Raw genomic sequence first — 22,967 nt, 5'->3', positions numbered from 1 at the left:
TGGCTGCTTTCACACTAAAGCACTGCCATATGACGCATTGAGGACCACTTGTAATTAAAATCAATTTGCATGTAGACAGAGGGGCAGCGTGGTGGTGCAGTGGTTGGTACTGTTGCCTGACACCTCTGAGACCAGCGTTCAAGTCTCAATCAGGGTTCCATGGGTGGTGAAGTTTCCATATTCTCCCCATCTCATGCTGGGGTTTCCCCAAAAATGCATGTGTGAGTGAATGGCGTGTACATGTGTCCTGTGATGGGTAGGTGCCCCATCCTGAGCTGTTCCCTGCTTTGTGCCTGTAGCTGGTAGCCTGGCAGGTCCTCTAGTCATATCCTACACCCACTCGAGAGAAGAAACAATTAGCTTGTTAATCCACACACCCGCACTCCCTACTCCAGAGAAGCGATCATACTGTTCTTTGCCCCATCTCCACAGAGATAAAATCACCATAGCAGCAGGCTGATTTAGGCCTGGTGAGAAGGTAGCTTAGACTGCAGCATGAAAGCTCAGTTTCAGGATGACACCTTTCAAAAATGTATTTAACCAACGAACCACCACTACTGTTTTGTGTTGCACGCACAACAGAAGGTGCACTCTTTTAGCACATCTTTCAAAAGAACATTTTAGGTGTCTCATTATACATTTTTCTTTTTCCAGAAGGAACCTGGTTGGTTTATGTGTACCTGATTGGTTTGTGGCGGGGGCGGGGGGGTTAAATAAGAAAATAATAAAATGCAAGCGCTAGGTCTGTAGCAAGTCAAGCATGAAAATGCTGCCCACCACTAAAATTACGATCGGAAACATACTTGGGGGGTTGGAGAGTATCTTCTGCTAGGACAGCAGGAAGGAAGGACCATACAAGCTCTCTTACTTAAACAGGAAATTACTGCTTTTTTGAATGTGTTGCGCTGTACGTCATGTGACCACATATTCTTAGCTGCCCCACCATGTGTGGCCCTTAGTGTTGTGCTCCGCAGGCAGGATGTGTCGTGATGTGGACAGAAGAGTGGCAGTGGCTTCAAAGCGGTCTTGTCTGTGCTGAACCTCCCCGGAAGGTCATGATGTAATGGTGTCTGCGATCTCCCCCTCCACCGCAGCCCTTTCTGGTAGTTTCCTGGGGTACTGGGTGGGAAGCCAGTCCATTGTGGGGCAGACATACACATTAATACACTGTGGGTAATCTAGAAAGACCATTTAGCTTAACTGCATATCTCAGATTGTGAGGAGGACACTGAAGTGGCCAGAGGACACCCACATATCATGGGGAGAATATGCAAACTGCTGAATTAAGATTTTTATTCATCTTCTATTTTAGAATAGTTTTTCCCGCCAGTGTGACCTGACCTTTGACATAGAACACCCCCCCGGATCACAAAGTGCTGAGTTCCTTTTCTGAATAACAACAGTCCAGACAGCTACACAGCAGTGACTAGTGAAGGGTGAGCATGTCCAGTGGGTTTGAAACTGGAATGACTGGTTTGGTCAAATGAACCATGCAACGCTTTTCTCCCCTTTGCGTCTTAAACCCGAGCCGCACTGTTGCAGGAAATGTTGAAAAGCATCACGGTAGAGAGCAATAATCCCAAAGCTGTTCATAAAAATGTCCCCAGCAAGAAATACTGGAAACATTAAAATGTCATTCGGCTATTCAAAATTCGGAAAAATAATAATGTAAAGTAAATTTAAGATGTTTGCTTTTGTTGTTCATGATTCCTGCTTAATATCGCAGCAAAATGCTTAAATAATTGAAAAGCTATTAATGTGTATTTTGAATCTCAGATGTTTACTAGAAGTGTTATAAAGAGATAAATACATTTTCCATGGCAACTTAATAGTGTGTTACGGTGACACTTTGGACAGGATGCCACTTAAACACAAGGCACATACCGGGCATTTTTACAGAGATCAATTCATCTAACCACAGGTTTTCGAATTGTAGAAGGAAACCTACATAAACACAAGGAAAACATAAAAGCCAGTGTTTCCCAAATCAGTCCTAAGGAATCCCCAGAGAGTCCACGTTTTGCTTGGGAGCTGGGAGGGAGCAAAAATGTGGGCTGTCTGGGGGTCCCCGAGGTCCCGGTTGGAAACACTGATATATGCAGTACCCACACAAAGTTAGGGGATAGGATGCAAACCTCACCAGTGGAAGTGTGAGACTATAACACTGCCCATGAGTCACCATGCTAGTATCACGAGGAAATGAAAAGTGATACTACTTTTTGTTGGTGGTATGGTGGGCGAATGTTCTGTGAACTTATGTGGTAAACTTTGATTACTCTTTTTATACCGTGGCAAATAGATGTTTAGACCTTCACAACTGAGGCCTAGTTCCATGGCTCTGAAAATAAAACCACGACAAACTGATTTCTTTGGTAGGGAAAGAGAAAAAAAAAATAAGAATGAATACTGAATGATTCTGTCCCTATATTTGGAAACAGTCTCCATTTTGTTTCTATTATGGTCTGTTGGTATAGAAAATGCACTCAATGATCATCCATCCATCTTCCAGCCAGTTATCCAGTACAGGGCTGTGGAGCGCCAGCCTATTCCAGGAGGCATATCACTGGGACACCCACACCAAGGGAGATTTTGAGACACTGCAAGGGGGAAACAGATTGCCCAGGGGATGCCCACATGAATGCAGAGAATAAGCGAATTTCACTCAAGGAAAATTGGAGGTAGGATTAGACCTGTGAGTCCTGGAGGTGTCAAGCTGAACTACTAACCTCCACACCACCCTGTAAGAATCATATTTCATTCTACTGCTTTTTCGTAACCCCAATGAGACTTATATAAGCCGTTAAAAGCAAAATTGAGGGGTAATGTACAAAGATCTCTGTTAATATCCACCCTGCTCCCTACACTTTATTAAACTGAAAAAGTAAATTCTGACTTGATGATCGCTTAGTAAGGTATGCAACTTCTGAGGTCAAGTCAAGTGATCCACTTCCAGCATCAGGACGATCTCTGCATTTAGTTGCCCCCCCCCCCCCCAAGCAAATACGAGCACAAACCATCATGCCCCTGTTTCCGAAAAACTGCACTGATTAATGTCCCTCATATTACATAATGACTTTGTTAAGCGATGTTTATGCTGGAGAGTGGAACACACTCTACCCCAGGCCAATTCTGTGTCTCTAGGCAACATCCAAGAAGCCCTTTGCATGCACCCCCCATAACATGACAACAAGACACTGGAGCAAATTGCTGTTGGGCAGCAAATTTGCATAGCTTGAGGCTTTGAGGACCTGAGAGGACGAAGCAAGGAGTCAAGCTATGCCTCAAGTGTTCTTTCTTAGATTAATCTCAGTCCTTAACAACTATGTGATGTGTAAGTTTCCTGGTTTAAATCGGCCCCGACTTACAGGGTGTGAGATGACATTTTTGAATCTGTTCCTTCATCTGACCTACTGTTTTCTCCCTGATATTCAGGTAGCTCAAAAGAACACTGCATTTCTGCAGTAGTATCTGCAGTCCAATGTCCTGACTCACCATTCGCCCACATGCACCGATGCACCACGCCCCCTCACACACCCCGTCTACATGCCCCACTCTCACGGTATCCTACCCAAAGGTGTGTCATCAGTAGTCAAACAGAGTAGCAAAGGCATGAAGAGCAGGTGTGCGGGGGGGTGGGGGGCTGGGTGTGTGTTTTCCCATGCTGCACTGTGTGCCTTACCGTCATAAAACAGTACAGTGTATATTATCTCAGAGGATGACAACCACTGTAGTCCTACTCTGGAATTTGGCATGCTTGGGGATGTAAGAAAAATCCTTCTTGTCGACCCCCCCCTCCCCCACTTCCCAATGAAATGAAAACGCAAGCCCCCAGAGGTCTCTTGAAGCCCCCAGTATTTAAGGCTATGGTACGTCAGCACCACCCAGTAGTACACCGCTGATTTCAAAGAAGCCTACTGAAATGGGTTACCGACTTAATATTATGGTCTGGATGGAGGCATGTGACAAAGTAAAAAATAGACTCACCCTCCCCATGGAAACAGGCTGAAAGTGTGCCTAAAAGAGCATTTGTACCAGGCAGCCCATGTGCTCCAGTTTGCTTTACAGAACCAGCTGTATAAACGCACATAGTGATTATTAAACGAAATATCATATCATTTTGAAATTGCCTCCATTCGCCTTGTCCAATCTTTGGCTTTTCAGTTTTTCACACACACAGTCGGGTAAACATATCCTTATGGGGACCACTCATTCATTTCTATGGGAAAATGCTAACTATGACAACCTTAACCCCTACCCAGCCCTAACGATAACCATAAATAACCAAGCAGAATACAAGTGTTTTTTCATTGCAGTGACAGATTTTTATTAAATTGAGTTTTTCAGGAAACTGGTCCCCATAAGGCAAAAGAATGGGTATTCATCACGTTGTGGGGACATTGTGTCCCCATAAGGTAAGGTATACCCTCTTACACACACACACACACTCACACACAGGTTTGTAATTAACAAAATACAAGACTTCTGGGATTTTTAGGTTTTTGATTGCAGTCACAAATTTGAGTTTCTCCTTCTGGGGACCGAAAAAATGGTCCCTACAACATAAAAATAGCCTACAGACACACACAATGCTGCTCACACATCACCAGGAATATAAGTATGGAATATAAGTATGTATACTATAGATAAACCCGGCACAGCAGGGGTTAATTATCATCTCATGTGGAATTAAAGTGTACAGGGATGTTAGGATATTCAGCAGCCTCATACTCATTAAGTAATGAAAATTCAATATTATCGCAAGCACCGAAACTGTCACAGGGGTGAAGCAGTTCATTTATTTAAATTCCCTTTTATATGATTCATCTGAACTGTGAAAGTGAATGCAAAATTAAATATGCCTGTCTGTTAGAGACCTTTTAAGCTGTTTTCAGTTTTTCACGTTTTAGGGCCTCTCGTGCTGCATGTCATAATTTACTGTGTCGGATTTCCATAGCAGACCTTTTGCCCTGTCACCTCTGACTATCTGAACATACCCATTTATTAAAAAAAAAGACACTGTTTTGGTTAGTGTGTCACTAATGCAGCAAAGGTGGCTATTAAAAACAGAATCACATTCTGAGTTATACGCCAAGCCTTAGATGGACAGCGACAGGCGATATCACCAGGCAGAAAAAGGCCATGTTTAAAGACAAGTGAGAAATGATTTATTTTGTGAAATTCCATAAGAGACACACCTCAGATAATTACTAGGTGAGGTGGTTTTCAAAATGATTACTCACTGTGCTCTGAAGGAGAAACTTAGGAAGAATAATTTTGACACCACAAGACAGGCTATGAGGTAAAGTCTGCCATTAGTGAAGCAGGTTAAACATCTCGGGATCTTCTTCACGAGTGATAGTGAAAGGGGACCTGACATTAACAGCTGGGTTGATTTATTTTGTTTTTTTTGAGGGCGGGAGTTAAGTTTTTAACAAGGTTCATGGTTTATATGCTATTCTATGTGTCTGTGCTCACCCATATTCATGAGCTCTGGGTAATGACCAAACGAACAACATTGCAAGTGCAAGTAGCCAGGTTAGGTTTGTGTGTATGGGGCTCATGCTCAGATGAGTAGATGGTGACCCAGAGGGAGTTTAAACTTAAAAAAGGAGTCAGAGATGGTGGATTGAGCATTTTATAAGGACGGTACCTGTGGGGAAACCCCAGAGCAGCAGATCCAGGGTACACTGGAACAGGTGGGGGTCCCCCAAACCGTGCTAGAGCCCCCGGCCGCAGTAGGGGATGTCCGATGCTTCCTGGCTGGTATGCTGCCATTGAGACTGATGCCAGAGGAAAGCAGTGAAGATGATGGTGAAGATGAAGAAAGGTATGGTTACACTGGAGAGGTAAGGTGCATACCAGGGTAAAATATTAATTACCATTCTGGCTGGCAAAAACATTTACCACTACTGTCCTATTTCTGATTAGTTAAATCACCGTTCAGGAGTTAGGGTCAGTGGTAGGCTTAATCGTTCAGATCGCATTAAAGTATTCATGTTATAAACTACTTTACATAAAACTGATAATATATTTTCCACTTGTTTGTTTATCGCTTTAAAAAATCATTCAGCCCCCGTGCTCCTTCTGATAAAAATCAATGCGCAGCTGCATTGCTGCAGACTGGTCAGAGTGCCCACACTGACCTCCGTGCACCTCTGGACAAGCCTAGAATGTGCATGTGAACATCAGAACTGGACCATGGAGCAATGAAAGAATGTGGCTTAATCTGATGAGCCACATTTTCTGTTATGTCATGTGGATGGCTGAGTACGTGTGTGTCGTTTACTTGGGGAAGAGATGTCACGGCTCTGAGTAATGCTCTGCTAGGAAACCTTGGGTCCTGGAATTCATGTGGATGTTGCTTTGACACGTACCACTTACCTGAGCATTGTTGCAGACCAGGTACAGCCCTTTCAGCAGGATAATGCGCCCTGCCACACTGTAAAAAAAAATTCAAGAATGGTTTGAGGATCATGAGAAAGAGTTCAAGGTGTTGACTTGGCCTCCAAATACCCCAGATCTCAGTCCGATTAACCATCTACATGATGTGCTAGACTAAGAAGTCCAATCCATGGAGGCCTCGCCTCGAAATTTACAGAACTTAAAGGACCTGCTGTTAACGTATTGGTGCCAGATTCCACTGGACATCTTCAGAGGTCTTGTGGAGTCCATTCCTTATTAGGGTAAGAATTGTTTTGGTAGCCCAAGGGAGACCTATGCAACATGGGACAGGTGGTTTTCACGTCATGGCTGATCAGCGTACCACTGAGAAAGCAGGGTGACCGAGTCCCTTGAGCAATTCGGGTAAAAGGCTTTGTTCAAGATTCAACAATGAAATCACACTGATCACATTTACAATTTAATCTAAATCTGGACTATGACTTTGAGTGTGTATGTGCCACTAAAGCCACTGCAGTGCTTGTTCTGGTCTGCTTTGAACTGGAGCAAGTTCCTGTTAGTGACAGTCAAATCAAGTGCACTCATCACTCTTCCTTGTCTGTTCAAAATGAATAAAAATAGTTACCTGTGGTCTAGCAGTAGCTAACGAATAATAAATGATGTATGTGAATCACAGGCCACAGAACTGGAGGGCTTGGAGTATCATTAGGGTATTATTAAAAATGCAATGAAAATTAATGACGAAATTACCTACAAACAATTCTATTTAAGCCAATAAAACTTTACCAATAGAAACCCGGATTATATCCATGTTTAAACAAAACAATATTTTGATGCGAGGCAAACAATTCTGGTTATACGCACAGTGCTGATACTTGATATCTACCAAACAACTGTTTTCAGACTGTATATTTAATACTTTGTCAGTAGCATCATTAGCCAAATTTCAACGTGGAAGGTAATTAGGTTCCGATAATTTCGAAAAAAATGAAGAGGCAGAATGTTATAGGACTATGCATTTTTCAATGCAAATAGACAAGTGGACATGCCCTCCCCTCGTTCAGATGCATCTGCCGTCCATGGTCTGAATCATGGGAGGTAACAGAGGAATTTAAAAGTATTGCAAACGTATTTAATAAGTGGAGGGTAACTAAAAACACTCAAAGAAATACTGTAATAACCGAGTTACTGAGTAGAGCGAAACGCTCCTTCTCAGACTTCCGCGCAATCACGGAGCACGTCAGTCAACGGTTGCCTTGGTAGCCTTTGACGTCACAGTTCCGTGTCTCGCCCCCCTGCTCCAGGGGCCGGTGTGATTGGAGGGAAACCCCGTGGATTTGACCGAAACGGACTGAGGGAGATAGTCAGCTGTGTAGCCTGAACAACTACATCAATAGCGCATACACGCAGGTGAGTGAGAAATATTAATACAAATATATGTATATGTAGCGTAATTCATGGTTAATGATGGGGCTTTTATTGTGTACGTTATCGAGCCAGAATTTGGGTAGCATTTCTGTTTCATTAAAATGTGCTGCTCCAGGTAGCTAGCTCGCTAGCCTCCTAGCCGGAACAATAAAGATTCGGGTTTGGGGGGTTTGTGCGGCTAGTTCTGCTAGCCGACTAAATCCGCGTTCTTGGCAGGCGTGGCGCCCTATCAGTATTTTATTGTTTGTTCGAGTGGGATATTTCACGCGTAGTCTGTGGCTTTCTTCGCCGGGCAGCGCTGCAAATGCTGATCCGCTCGGCTTCATTGTGTGGCTCGGTCAGTGGACGGATGTATTTTGCCATTGTTTTTCACCGCCCCCCCTCCTCCTCTCAGCTAACAGGCTATTTGCCGTTAGCCGTGATACTACTCCCCGTATTGTTATAAAGGAGTCGGCCGTTAGTTCACTGGCAGATGTGAGCAGGTAAGGGCAGGGCAAGTCAATGGCGGGTAGCTGCGCCAGCTGACTGGCCCCTCTGTCCCGCTTTTGCGGCTGCGACCTGAGGTCACCTCGGGCGGCTCCTGACAGCTCACCGAGCTGCGCTTCTATTATAATCGGCATCGCCTCCATTTATTTATAATTTTCTGACGAGTAGATTACCTGATAAGATGTTTTTTGGACCCCACCCACATACCGGACTCTTAAGCCGTAAATATGTTGGCCGAGGCTCGGTTTAGCCTCCGTGTCCTGTTTTCTTTGAAGAAACCGGGTCATAGGGAGGGTTTGCAGCTAAAAGCTAGCGAGTTAGCATCTCCCCCTCACGTTCCGTTAACGGCTGCCGCTGTCTGCAATGCCAGTACAAAATGAACGACTTCGTAGGACTCTACATAAATGCTGGCAGAGGCGACCAGGAATTTGGCGGCAGGGACTTTTATCGTGCACTGAGTCGGCGGCCCTGGGTAAGAGGCGCCGTTTCCGGCTCTTCTCCGCGCCTACGGCTGACGGCCACCGAGGCGGTCGAGCTCTCCTGGTCGCTACTCCGCAATGTGCTTGCTTTTTTATTATAAAAAAATAAGTGCCCCTCCTTATCGAGTTGCCCTGCGTTTTTATGTACAACCCGAGCCTCATGAATTGAACGAAAGCGACGCTAGCTAGACATTTTCAACAGGTAGGGGGGCTCTGGGCGTGGTGGGGACGGAGCAGCATGTCCGCATTTTTCCCCCTCAGACGGCGGCGCGCCCCCGGAGCTGGCCCGGCTCAGATAATGCGAGTATTCACATGGTCCTCGCCGCATGTATTTTTTTTATTTACTCCGGTAAATAAAGGAGGTATTGCTCCGGTAGATTTTATTTCTTGTCCGGACTCGACTCGTCTTGCATTGTCGAATGACTAACCGTTAGTCTATTTTATATAATTGTATATGATGAGGTACAGCGGCTGAAATATCTATTGGAGAGCTCTCCGTGTGTGACCGTAGTTGGCTGAGAGACATTTAATTCATGGATTTTAAAACCCCGGGATGCATCCGCGCAAAAAAAAGCAGCTGAGGCGGCCAGTGCGATTGTTTTATGAATGATACTGGCCATTTAACTCAGGAAATCGTACCACAGAAGCATGGCGTCAAGCAGTGACAGGCGACAGCGTGGTCTTTTCACCTACTGGTGAAATGTGGAATTTAATCCAGGATGGCAAACGGAAGCTGCCGCGTCGAGAACAACCATATGAAGGCTTGTTGAGATTGTACGTTTGTAAAACCTCATCATGATTCACTCCTATGCGAATGTGCCGATTTGAGAAAAAGGATAGATATTTTTGGTTAGTTTACGAGCTTGGCAATACCAAGCTGATGTCTATCGTATGATGGGGATAACTGTCTCGCAACCCCATAAAATAGCTAATTTGTCCTTCCTTCCTTTCTGAAAATTGTCAGGTTCCGGTGAAGGGAGGGTAACGTAGTTTTCTGTTATGCTAGTTGTAATTATGAAATTTGTGTAATTCAAATGGAAATATTGATGTTCGATCTTCTGTTATAGCATTGTTACTTATTCAGATCTTTAGGGGCTATCTTTGGTCATTGGCGTCGCATGTTATTCTACTCAAACCTTGTGTAAGGTGTTGCAGATCGTTTTAGGGTGGTGATGTTCTGGTTGCGCAGAGGTTACTGCTGCATTTGGGCTCAATGATGTTAGCATAGAGTGCAAGAGTAGTTTTTTGCCGCACCTGTCTTCCAGCTTTTTGTATAGTGCTGTGGATCCTATTCTCCTATTCCAAGTTGAACAAGGCACCAGAGACCTGGAATTGGATGCTGATCCACTGCAGAACAATTTAACGATGCCAGTTTAACTAATCAAATGTTTTTTTGAATTATGTTAGGAATTCCCACACTGGGAGACCATACAAACACCACAGTCACAGGGCCAGGGCTAGGATTGGCTGCTGCCCACTATTGTCCTAATTTGTTAAATCATCCGAAATGTACGTAATCTTAGTCTATGTCTGCTTTTAAATGACCTGTTTAAACATATTGCTATCTTCTGAAAACATATACAGTGTTACACAGTAGTGTTTCAGCTTATTTCAGTATAGAATCTTTCAGTGTTGCCGGAGAGCATGTGCAAGTCAGAGCAATATAGGTTAATGCAGACAGCCTGAGTACCGAGGGACTTGAGGCATGTACATTTCTTTTAAGATATATCTTTTTACAGCATCCTTTCCTGCAACCATCTGGAGCGCAGTGTCCTGTGTTGACTAAGTCTGATTAAAAGCAGGGATGTTATGCATCTTGAAACTCAGTAAGATTCTTATTTTCAGTACTGAGCAGCCATGGACAAGAGTGAGCTGGTGCAGAAGGCCAAACTGGCAGAGCAGGCCGAGCGTTATGACGACATGGCAACCGCCATGAAGGCGGTGACAGAGCAGGGGGGCGAGCTGTCCAATGAAGAGCGTAACCTGCTGTCGGTGGCCTACAAAAACGTGGTGGGGGCCCGTCGCTCCTCCTGGAGGGTTGTCTCCAGCATCGAGCAGAAGACCGAGGGCAGTGAGAAGAAGCAGCAGATGGCCAAGGAGTACCGGGAAAAAATCGAGAAGGAGCTCAAAGAGATTTGCAACGATGTTTTGGTAAGTGACAGTAACATATTAACAGTTTCACAGTGTGATGCTACAGGTTTTCCATTTTATTTATGAATGCATGATTTTGTTTTACAGGTTCAGGTTTAAAGCACATGTTTTTCACTCTTCAGCATGTAGCAGTTGGTTAGCATGTTGTATCTCACGTCTGATTTGATCCCCCTCTTTACTGTTTGAATAAGTCCCTGCTGGCTAGATTGCCTGAGACTTCCGAAATGCTAATTCTGTTCTTAGGATATTGTTGCTAGGTAAACAGTTTTTTCGGCAGTTTCAGATTATGCTCCATACAACTTTTTCTCCAAAAAAGTTGTCTGGCTCATTGACCAAAATGTGCAACATCTGAGGCCCTGCTTTCGCCAAACTCAGTTGTGCATTCCTCATCTGATTTGTCCCAAGGGACTTGCCCTCCAAGAAAATGGTTTTGCAGATATTTTCTGTTCCATTCACTGGGAGTGGCAGGTGTAGGGCAACTGGCCAGTCAGAAATGGACCATGCTGCTACTGCTAGTGGTTAGCATTTTGTAGGAGCCCAATGTACCCAGGTTATGGGAAAAGTACAGTGATGGTTGAAAGTGGAAGCAAGTCAGTTATTTTTTTAAGTACTTCTAAGTGTCACAGGAGTTCTAGGTGCCCTTTGGAAGCATCATTCATTGTCAACCACTCACACAGCCCTGTTTATGGGCTGAGTTGAACGTATGTACGTCTGGCTAGTAGGTGACATGAAACCTGCTTTCTGAGATGTTTTGATTTACCCTAACGTTTTATCCCTCCCAGCTTAAGCAGGAAGATATCAGATTTAAGCTGTGTTTGGGTTTCCCAGTTTATTGTAGTAATTTTATTAAGGCTTGTATCAAATGTTCTACGAAAAAGAAGCTTTCAGACAGAAAGGGAATACTTTGAGTATCCCCCCCAGCTCTTTATTTATGTGGGAGATTGCATGTTGACTGTGGGTGTATTTCTTCTTTTGGAGCAACTATCGATTCAAGCAGTGGCACTTGTGTGTTGGACATTATTAAATTGATGATGCGATACTTAGGTATGTTCAGTTTTGCTGGCAGCGACTTGAGACGTCTGGGGTGTCTCTCTGCAGCCTTGTTTGTGAGTCGAATAAAGGCAAGAGAATGCAAATGTGTCTTGTAATTCCAGTATGATCTAGTCCATGAAAAACATTGCCACTGCATGAAATTCAGCTTATTTTTGGTGTACCAATGATTTTGTTTCTGGGACATAGGTACTGCGTATTTGATCATCTGGTCATTTGTTGCTTAAATGCAGAATTGCTTGCTAAAGTCAAGTGTATTTTTTTTGCCAATTTCAGTAATGTGCTATGATGTAATAGCCCTGCACCTTTTCAGTAAAAAGATATTTGGTACAGCAACACCTTTTCACCACTACCGATACTCATCTTTTGAAAAAGCTCCAGCAGTCCTCCTTCCATTTGAGTTTTCATATTTCCTCTGTAGTGCTTTAGCGTTGGAGGTGGTGATTGGCCCTGTGGGTTAGGACTCAGTGTGGCTCTAAGATCACTGGTGCAAATCTTGTGGCCAGTGGGATGTTACCGTTAGCCTTTTGAGCTAGGCCCTTAACCCCAAAAACTGCCCCAGGGAATCAGGGTAAATGATTGACCCATCTCCCTACCCCGAGCTTTGCTTTCACCTGAATTTGTCTTGTAGGAGACAAAAATTGTGTATGTGAGAACTAAAGAAATGCTGCCTACGTGTATGAATAGTGGCACAAATAGCAAATTAAACTCTTATGACAGTTTTATTACCTCTGATGCATCTGCCACTTTTAAAAAAGGGATGTCATACTTTAGTAATACTGCTGCTAAGCTGTTCAGTCACTGCACCTGGGTTTAGCTATGAATACTCTGGGGCGCTGACATGCTTTGCGGGTAGTTTGAAGTGTGTTGCTCCAGGCATATCCTTGGAATGTATTTTTGTCTATATTGTGTGCTGTCAGCCTAAAATGGAGGAGGGTTTTGTTTGCTTGCTTATCAGCTCACCAACATTGCAGATCCTTGCAAAGTGTTAGAATTGAATGAATGAATGAATGAATGGATAAATCACACCCCTCTAGAAGAGATTATCTAAGCTTACTGGACCTGTGGTATTTTGGCCGTTGGATAATTATGCATGGATGTATCAAGTCTTTTAAGGCCATAGTCCTGTCGCTTGCTATATGTGTAAAGCTACCAACTTACTGGCTGTATTGGAGAGTTGTGTGTGTACTAATACTACTAAGGAGTGTGTTTTTTCCTAAAATAAGGTTATTGAGATATGAAACTTATGGATGGGCCAATCCACATTTTTTCAATTCCGATACCCAACTGCCGATACCCGTACAGATTCCGATATAAGAGCTGTCTTTACTTTAATATTTTCATATAATCAATGCATATAATTTATTTATAGCTGTAATATTTTTAAGCTAGTAAATACAGATGAAAAATTGTGCGTCAAGAAATCTTTAATTAGGCTATGAGAAACATAACTCACCGTTCCACCTCGTTTGTATATCTTGTTTTAACTGTTTTTGAGGCATTTACAGTTCAATATGAACGTCTTCCAAAAGAGGACACATGATTTTTTTCTCACTGTTAACAGTATCACTTTTTACACTTTGTTGCAATAGCAGCCACCCCTGTATCACTAGCTGTAGCGAGTGCACAAAACACCCAAGCTAGCGACTCCCAAATCATCCACTGCTTTTTTTAAAATATTACTCGCGTTGACGTCACCGCAGGCGGAAGTCACTGCGCCCACACCCACTAAGTAGCAAAAAGGTTGAGAGGCAGCGTTAGCGTTCATCTTGAATGCCACTGAAAACGCATCTAAAATGGGAAAGAGCTGTCATGCAATTGATTATACAAATAGCTCCAATTTCATGTTAAATCTATAGTTTTAGAGATTAAAAACTAAAGTATTGTACATTGATCAATCACGTATGGATACCAGATTCGTCAAAAAGGTCTGGATTGACTAATGAAACTGGTGGTGGTGGGTTGATCTCACTGACCAACTTCTGCTACAGGAGTTCAAAGGGAGCAACATGAATCTGGTTTTGTTCTGCTCATCAAAACTTTCCCCACTACCATGCTCCTGTGAACATGAATTTTGATGTGTCTCAACCATGGAGGTTCCTGGCTAAGCATGCCAGGATTTGTGTTGTGTAGGACATACCAATGTCCCTCTACACCACAAAACTCAGTCATTGTAACTATAATCCAACCCTGTTGCATTCACAAGGTGCTCAAGCACTACTCCCCTTTTATGGCTGTGAAAGAAAATGGAAACTGTGTGTAATGCATATTCCAAGCACACTCTCAGAACAGAATTGGTTTCAGTTATGCTCTGCTCAATGATGAGAAGCGTGATCTGTTATTTATAGGTAAAATTGTCTGAACATCTAGTTCCTTGGTCATTGTCTTAATTGTTACATTTTATTGCTCCAGGGTCTTCTAGACAACTTCCTCATCCCCAAAGCTTCTCCAGCTGAAAGCAAGGTCTTCTACTTGAAGATGAAGGGAGATTATTACCGCTACTTGGCTGAGGTGGCTGTTGGAGAAGAAAAGACCTGTAAGTTTTGGAGTCTGTTCTGGGGTGGGGGGTGTTACATAATTCACAGCAGAGCTATTTCATGTGTCATTTCTGTGAATTGAGCAATTTATTCGCATAAAAAGAACAAGATCCCATCTCTCCTCTGTAATATTCGCACATTCCATTATTCCATTGAACTTCCCTTTCCTGCCATTAATTCTTTCTCATAACTCTGGGCTGTATTGAATAGCCTCCTCCTCAGTTATTCCCTTCCACTTGAATTCACCGTGAACCTTGAACCAGATATGTAGATGAGAAGGCTGGTTTAAAAACCCTGGCTGAGGTGGAGAGAGGAACAGAGGGTGTCAGAGCCCAGAGACTCTCATCTTCCCAGTTAGGAGAGCAGGGCGTGCCCTGGCTGGACCAGCAAGCCGCTCCGACAGGGTTAGGACGGGCGTACTGGGAACAGTGAGAGGACCAGTTCCTGCCACCCCCCCTCGAATGAACCCCTACGGGTGTGTTTCCCTGGCAAAGATCAGTGTGGCGCACCCTAGGAGGTGGGGCCAAGGGAAGAGGTAGCAGAGCAAGTCTCGGCGTGTGCCCAGGATCGAGCAAGCGACTGGGAAGGCGGTGCCACTGCTGGCCAGAGCCAATTTTCATGTAGGCCGAGGAGGAAGGGGAGCAGCTGATTTTACATTCCTTCCTTCTGGAGCAAGAGATCGAAACCAGTGAAAGTGGAGCAGACCGCACTTGAGATGGGCGTTTCCTGCCATCGAAGGCTCTGGTTTTGTCCCTTCAGGGCCCCCTTCCACCTGGGCCACACCCGCGGAGCAGCCCTGCTGACCTCGCTTACCCCCTGCAGAGGCTTGCCCCACTGGAATATCTGAAGCAGCTGGGACGAGGGCGTGGCACCACTTTGTTCAGTACAGCAAAGCCTTGTGTGGCTTTTTCAGTCTAGTCTGAGGAATCACAAGTGGTTGGGGTTGCATTTGACACAAGCTGCTTCAGTTGTATCTTTTAAGGTCCATGTGTTGTAACAGCAGTGTAACTGCTGAGTAAATGTAATGGGCAGTTAGATACCTCAGAGCTTTTATACCTATGATTGCTTAAGAATAGCGTGGAAGAGGCCAGCATTGGGATCCACCCATTTATGAATCACCCAATATTCATTTTGAAGATATAGAATACAAGAGGACATCTGGTAGTTGGTTTGTTCTATACAACCCATGGGGCAAAGTGCTGTGGAGCTTAATATTGCAGGCAGCTTGTTTTTTCCATGTTTTCTACTGCAAATAAGAAATATTCATCAGATTGCGGAATAAATGCTAAAGCCCCTGTCCTTTTGAAATCTAGCTGGTTTGCTTTTAAAAATTCAGCATTAGTAGGCCTATTAGATTCATTTAGATTATTACAGCTATAAGTAGAATGTGTGGTGCCAAACGAGGTCCCTGGTGACTTTGTAGGGGAAAAAAGGCTGGTTTCGGAAGTGGTGCTGTAAAAGTAGCTTTGTTTTCCGACCTGGCACTTATTTCACACCCACACGTGCCCAGATTTGTCTTTGAGGGTCAGTTAGCTTCCATTGTTTTTTCTACCAGAAGAGTAGACCCCCCCCTCTCCATTTGTGAATTCCTGTGGGGTGGTATGTAGGGTTCTCCAGGATTTTTCTTCCTGTCCCACAGCTGTCATATCTTATGACTTCTGCTGCTTTTTTCCATTGCAAGAATTGCCTTTTTTTCCTTCATACCACTTGTTTGCCTTTTACACACAAATGAATGTACTAACTCCCCCCACCATTGATAAAAATACAGAGATGTGTAGCCCTATGCAAAAAAAAAAGGCACGGCTCTTAGCATATTTCTGAAGTACCTGCACAGAGCAGGTGGAGAACTGGTGGTATTACACTCATGCATAATTAACACGCAATTTTTTTTTTCCACGTTTCGGTGTGTGAATTGGACGCACAGCGTCTGGCAAGGTGATTCAAATTTGCCGGGGGACAAAGGCCTCATGTAGAGGCTGTTGCAAGGAATCAGAGAAAGGCATAGGGCTGATCAGAAGCCTACAGGATGCAGCGGGTTTGGGGGGGGTGAGGGTGTTACAAAGGGGCTTCCTTTGTCTGAAACAGTCAGACCATTGTGCTGTCAGACATGGGGCGGAAACCCAGAAGCCATCTGCTCGCTTTGCCACGAAGTGTCCAAAATTGCTGCTGTAAACTGCTTAAGCTTAAGAAAAGTTAAAGAAAAGGTTAGATAGGACAGCATCTGTCAGTTAAACATCTAGGCAGTAGCATGTGAGCATTTTTGTGCATGAAGTATGTTTCGCTTTCAGTCATAAAGCATTTCCTGTCTTAAGTCTTCCTTAGGGTGACAGCCTTGGCAGTCACAGCTGGGAGATATCACCAGTGTCTATATTGTTTTGTCATGAATACAGCTAAACAGCTATGGTGAAAGTGGATGAGCTGTTGGTGGGAGTGAGGGTCATTTTCATCAGTCGGAGATGCTATTCTCTCATCAGATTCCATATTAGGAGGCAGTATGCACAGCAGCTACGGCGATAGGCCATAAGGTCTCGACTCTACTTCCCTGTTTCTGCTGCCTGCCAGCATAGTTTTGAAGATCCTCCTGGGTTAAATGTGATTTTTTTTGTAAATTCATCACATTAGTCTGAAGCGGCGTGTCTGTCTATTTATTTATTTGTGGCTTAAATGGCTTATGGGTTTTGGTAAAACGGAGAAGCTTTGCAGTGCGACTCGAGGACGGACTATATGACGAATGAGGGGTTAGGGCCTGAGGTGATGTGCAAGTCATTCTCAGACTGTCCTCGCTTGGGTTTCTGTAAGAGGTTCGATTGATTGAGCTCTATCACTCGCTCACCGGCTGTCCTGTTCTCTAGCCATCATCACCAACTCGCAGGAGGCTTACCAGGCAGCGTTTGACATCAGCAAGAACGAGATGCAGCCCACACACCCCATCCGTCTGGGTCTGGCCCTCAACTTCTCCGTCTTCTTCTATGAGATTCTCAACTCGCCGGACCAGGCCTGCAAGCTGGCCAAAGCGGTGGGTGGTGCTCCGTGCCACACTCTTGCCTGAAAGAGTGGTTCAAAAACCACATCTCAATTCTCTCCTTTTACCCTCCCCTGCTCCCTGCCCCACCCCAAGGCCTTTGACGAGGCTATTGCAGAACTCGATACACTGAACGAAGACTCGTACAAAGACAGTACGTTGATCATGCAGCTACTGAGAGACAACTTGACAGTGAGTATGATTAGTGTACTATCCAAAGGTTAGCACTGCAAAATCATTCTACAGCACCTGGAAGCTTGGCATCTGTTTAGACTCTTGTTTCATTTAGGATGGGAATTAACCTCAGTTGCTTCCGCTGTGTAATGTGGTACCAGACATTTTGGGGTCCATATCTGAGGGCCGTACAGAGCTTGATGCAGCTTTTTTCTTCCTTTCCAGCTGTGGACTTCAGACAATCAGGGTGATACTGATGAACCCGAAGAGGGCAGAGAAAACAACTGAGGCTACTCTGGCCATTGCCAACACTGAGACCACCTCATCACCCTGCTCTCTCTACTTCATTCACCAGTGTCATTTCTGTCCAATTTCAGTTATTTTATTTTTGTTTTGTGGGTGTGGTCAGGGTGTTTGTGTGGGGGGGGAGGGGTTAGGGCGTGTCCATTTCCTTTTTTTATTTGGGGGCTCGCAGGGAAAAAATGGGGGAGGGGGGGTTAGACAGTGGGGTTAGGGAAAACACATGCAATGTGGCAAGTTAAGTTTAAGGTCAATAATATACTCTATGTATATTCAAAATGTGTTATAACTTGTTAGGTGTTGTCTTTTGAAACGACAGTTTCTCTGCCAGACTTACAGATGCCTCCCACATCCCAAGGACAACACGTTCAATCCAGCTAATACATCAAACGTCTGGTTGAAACAAAATCTGCTGTTTGTCCAGCCCATGATGGGAAATGCATTCCAATTACTGTCACTTATTCTATTCCGGTTTTACTTCTCTTAAGTGACCAACAGAAGCCATTTTTATCATTGTAACGTGACTATGAGGGATAGAAAACGTGAGAACAAGACAAGCACTTAAAAGGCTTGATGTTTGTAATGACATCCTGTATTGAGCAGATCAGTAAGAATTCTCCTTTTGCTAACGTAGTGTTTTTTCTTTTACTCCTTCCCAACATAGTTTCTTACCCCCTTTGGTTAGTTTGTTTCCAATTTTGATACTTGCCTAAATTGCATGTGACTAACTAGTAGTCATTGGGGAGGGAGAGACGGCGACGGGGCTGGCTAGCTGTTTCATGTTTATGGAGTTTTCATACAAATCACTCAAGCATAACTGTTATTTGGAGCGAAATATAACAACATGTATGTGGAAATAAAAAAGCTAATTTAAAATGTTTCGACGCCTCTACATTTTGGTGGTTTCCTAATAGGATTTCTCAAATCCAGTTTTGCGTGGTGACCTTTGCTGGTGAACCCTCCGCTGTTTCACATCTAGCGAGGAGGCGTCCCCGTGCACCACGTTTGCAATGAGGAAACGCCGTCAGTGCCTTCAGACGGATATGTGTGTCGTTGGTAGGAACAATGACCGCAGCCGAGCAGTTTCTTTAAGTCAAATGTCATGACCTCCGGTAGGAAGAACAGCCACAAAACATGCATGTATCCATCAGGGTGTTTTTCAGAGCAGTGGTGTGGGGGAGTGCGTGCCCAGGCAGTGTAGTTTCATATGAATGTGGGCAGTGGTGGTTTAATGGTTAGGGAAGCACACTTGTAGTTGAAAGATTGCAGATTCGAATCCCCGACCTGCAAGGCACCACTGAGGTACCCTGAGCATGGTACCGCCCCCAAGCACTGCTCCCCGGGCTGAATTAGCCGCCCCCTGCTGGGTCAGTGTCACATATGTGTTAAATGCAGAGGACACGTTTCCTTGTGCACTGTGAGTCAACAATGACAATTGATCACTTAATTCTTGTATACAGTTGGACTCCTTTCAATGCTATATCAGGTGGTGTAAAAATTTAATTAAAATAATTGTGAAGCTGTTTTCTTCTGTGGTAATGCAGGACCGAGATTCATCACTGAACGTGGTAGGACACCACTCGTCGTCGGTCCATGACTCCCGGTTACAGCAGCACTCCAAATGCAGCCGTCTCTGCGCTGGTGTTAAGGGCAGCCTATGCATGGGACGGTGGTTCCAACATGGGACAGCTGTGACACCTGCATGCCCCACATGCTGGGCAATTGCACTATATGACCACCGGGCCTCAAGCAAACACACAACGCAACCCACACATCAAACTCCATCAAGTGCTGGTAATGCTGTCTAATGCCTCTATAAGGCATCCTCTGTGTCTGGTGACTAGATGTGCAGGCTCCTTGCAAATCGAATCATTTACATACCCGTCGCTGGTCTGCACGTGTAGCAAATTACATCCAAGTCACACCATTACTTCTGAGTTCTTCACTTTTTTTGTTACTGAGTATATTATGGAAAGAGTGAGAGTGAAATCTAACTGCAGGGGCATCTTATGGAGGCAGCTGAATTAACTATTCACTGCATTTCCTATGTAGTTCATTACAACCACAAATTCTCTTGCTTATGGACGTTAAATATTGCGTTCTTTTTATCCATCTATGCATGGATATTGCTGTATATCATTACCGGGTAAGTATTGCACCAGTTTGGTTCTCGCATAGCAATTTAATGACTATGAGCAGCTTAGTCAGTAAACCATATAACCAGAATTCACATCGTTACATGCAATTTGTAGAATATTTACGTGAAAATGTGTTGTTCTTCAGTTTGTGACTGACTTTGGTGGAACCACGCGCTCCAGATAAACGGCTGCTTGTATTTCCAAATGTAGCCCTGAAGGTCACACCATGATCGCGTCAGCAAGGAAACTAACTGTTCCTTAACAGGCTGTCTTTAATTTTTAATTTTCGCGAGATGAGGAGTGTGCAGTGACCGCCACCCCGTAGTTCTGTCCCAGCCACTACAAACTTTCAGCTACAAAGGCGACCTTTAACCCGCTATCCAATTCCCACCGGACTCCTAAAAATAGATTTTCCGCAGGGGTACATCCTGTCCGTGCATTTAAAGACTTCAAGCATTCAGAATTTAACTGGATACTTATATACGTATAATGTGTACAGTTAAAATATTCTTCCCGTTATATTCGAGGGAGCAGGATCTTGCAGTCATGTACCCATTGTGCAGTTCTGTCTTGGAAACTACGGCCCTGCGCATCATTAAAGATGGTACCTTACCATCACAGCCGGTAGCTTACCTAGACAAGTGGAAAAACAAACGTATAAAATGATACTGGGCTGGTGTAAATATGTAGATGGATTTCAAGTAATTACTTATTAATCAATTATACATCTTTATAGTAGTGCATTGTTATCTTGTATCTTATTTCAAAAACTCTGCTGCTGCAATGTCATTTTAGTGCTTTTTTGTTGTTTTGCGTAATCCTAAACGTTTAAGGGTTTTTTTTTAAAACCGATGTATTAGAATCAGTGTTTTAGAGCTCCCTCTGCTGGTCATGTATTTTAACAGAATTCCGGCAATGCAGTTATTTCTAGGGAAAGGAGCGGTCAGTACGTTCAAGTAAATATCTCTCCAGCAGGAATTACTGCCACAGAAAGAATAGATCTTAAAAATATCTTCTCAGTATGTTGGTATTAACATGAGTAGTTAGGTAACCAAAATAATAGACAAGACACATATTACTGGGGCTTGAAATAGATCAAAAGAGTAATCATCTGCTACTCGTGGTAATAAAAATCAACACCTTCTTCCTAAAAACACTGTAATCCTGCAGGATAACATACTGACAGTAGAGGAAAATTTTGAGCTATCAGGCGACTCTACAGATGGATTCTTCGCATAACCAAAATTTTACGTTGGACCGTCTAACGTACCACTTACAGCAGATGAAAGACCGGAATGATAAGCACTTGAGTACTGAGCTCCGTCAGGTTTTATTCTGCTTTGTGGAACTATTGGCGTTTTAGCCTTTATGTAAGCCTGTAATTATTATTTATTATCCTTGCTATGGACCTACTTTTGCGTCTTTAATAAAATAACTAACTAACTTGAATACCTCGGAAAGTTGTTGCGTGTAGCTAGTCCACGTGGCTTGCAGAACTCTGGCCTTATTAGCACTTGGTTAGTGAAACCTGATGCTCAAGAAGAACCGTGGTAACCCTCAAATTATGCCACGCTCCACATTGTGACCCATTCATCTGTCTTCAAATGCTTTGTCCTTATCAGTCATGAGGACACTGATCCATGTCGGTTTCTTTCAAAAGCTGTTTTCTGGTTTGTCCAACTGCTCTTGGAAGCAGAGAGTATCTTTTTTGCAGGGCTTTGTTGGCCCTTCTTTTTCAAGATCTCTGCGATTGGCCCTGGCTGCTGTCAATCAACTTCTGGGCCAAGCCTGACTGATCGCAGCCCATTCTTACATAATCAATGCTTGGAGTTCGTCAGAATTTGTGGGTTTTTGTTTGTCCACCTGCTTCTTGCTCCATCATGCTGGAAAATGGGTTGTTCATCATCGAATTGTTATTGGATGGTTGGGAGAAGTTACTCTCAGAGGATGTTTTGGTACCATTCATTATTCATTTTGGCAGAATTGAGAGTGAGCCCACTCCCTTGGCTGAGAAGCAACCCCACACATGAATGGTCTCAGGGTGCTTTACTGTTGGTATGACACCGGACTGATGGTAGAGCTCACCTTTTCTTCTCCGGATAATCTTTTTTCCAGATGCCACAAACAATCGGAAAGCTAACTTGCACTAATGCCAGAAATTTGGTTTGTTGAACCAAGCGTACTTGTTATCCTGCTGTACCACTGTAGTAATGTGTCTTGCATCTTAATCTTGCTTGGTGCAGGTTAGCTTGGACTTAACCAACTACAAGGTTTGTGTATCTAATTTTGGCCAATGAAATGCCAGCAGTGAAACACACCACCAAGAATGGGTTCTCCGTTCCCTCCAAATCCGGTCGATGTGGGAGTACTCAATCGATCATGCTTTTTGAATAATAATTCTCAGAGATCATCAAGGCCATTAAGCCCATTCTGACAAATACTTCATAGAGTGATGCAAGTTCATTAGGGAATGATGTATCTTGTTAAATTCCTAGGACGATATACTCGGAATTTGAGTCTGTAATGGCATACTGACTGAGATGCATACCCTCTGTCAGTCTGTGATTTTTGACCAGCAGCTTTTCTCTATGTAGTTGCAGAGACAGAAGTCTGTCTGCTTTGCCGCTCAGAAGGTATACAATATGCCCACTATTTTAGCTAAATGTTCTAACATGTTTCAAGTATATCTTTCCTTTGTGCTTTATGCTTTATTTGCATGCTTAGTTACCGCATACATTTTGCCTTTCTTCATTTCCATTTATTAAAATATATATCCCATGGCAATGGTGGGGGGAAAATTATT

The 22,967-nt window shown here is 43.8% G+C and overlaps 1 protein-coding gene and 1 long non-coding RNA gene across 3 annotated transcripts; one reads left to right on the top strand and one right to left on the bottom strand.

Moving 5' to 3' along the window:
- The first annotated feature begins 7,685 nt into the window (after positions 1-7,685).
- On the top strand, positions 7,686-18,906 carry LOC125749019 (14-3-3 protein beta/alpha-1-like). The gene is made up of 6 exons (XM_049025838.1): positions 7,686-7,809; positions 10,638-10,943; positions 14,406-14,529; positions 17,383-17,546; positions 17,649-17,744; positions 17,952-18,906. Exons 2-6 carry the CDS (start codon positions 10,650-10,652, stop codon positions 18,012-18,014), a joined length of 741 nt encoding a protein of 246 aa, XP_048881795.1. The 5' UTR covers positions 7,686-7,809; positions 10,638-10,649; the 3' UTR covers positions 18,015-18,906.
- On the bottom strand, positions 17,383-21,029 carry LOC125749020 (uncharacterized). 2 transcript variants are annotated; one of them, XR_007399728.1, is made up of 2 exons: positions 20,288-21,029; positions 17,383-17,575 (listed from the first exon to the last, which is right to left on the bottom strand). It is a non-coding gene; the product is annotated as an uncharacterized LOC125749020 (long non-coding RNA). The 2 variants fall into 2 exon arrangements; XR_007399727.1 differs by lacking the exon at positions 20,288-21,029 and adding an exon at positions 17,802-17,957.
- Between the last annotated feature and the right edge of the window lie 1,938 nt (positions 21,030-22,967).

The sequence above is a fragment of the Brienomyrus brachyistius genome, chromosome 9, assembly GCF_023856365.1.
Source record: "Brienomyrus brachyistius isolate T26 chromosome 9, BBRACH_0.4, whole genome shotgun sequence".
In the NCBI taxonomy this organism is placed as follows: domain Eukaryota; kingdom Metazoa; phylum Chordata; class Actinopteri; order Osteoglossiformes; family Mormyridae; genus Brienomyrus; species Brienomyrus brachyistius.
The sequence above is the reverse complement of the archived record's forward strand: the minus strand, read 5'-3'. Positions and strand labels throughout refer to the sequence as shown.

Coding starts and splice junctions, on each gene's coding strand:
- LOC125749019 (XM_049025838.1), top strand. CDS start 10,650: ATGGACAAGAGTGAGCTGGTGCAGAAGGCCAAACTGGCAGAGCAGGCC. Junction 10,944..14,405: donor AGATTTGCAACGATGTTTTG/GTAAGTGACAGT, acceptor TTATTGCTCCAG/GGTCTTCTAGACAACTTCCT. Junction 14,530..17,382: donor TGTTGGAGAAGAAAAGACCT/GTAAGTTTTGGA, acceptor CCTGTTCTCTAG/CCATCATCACCAACTCGCAG.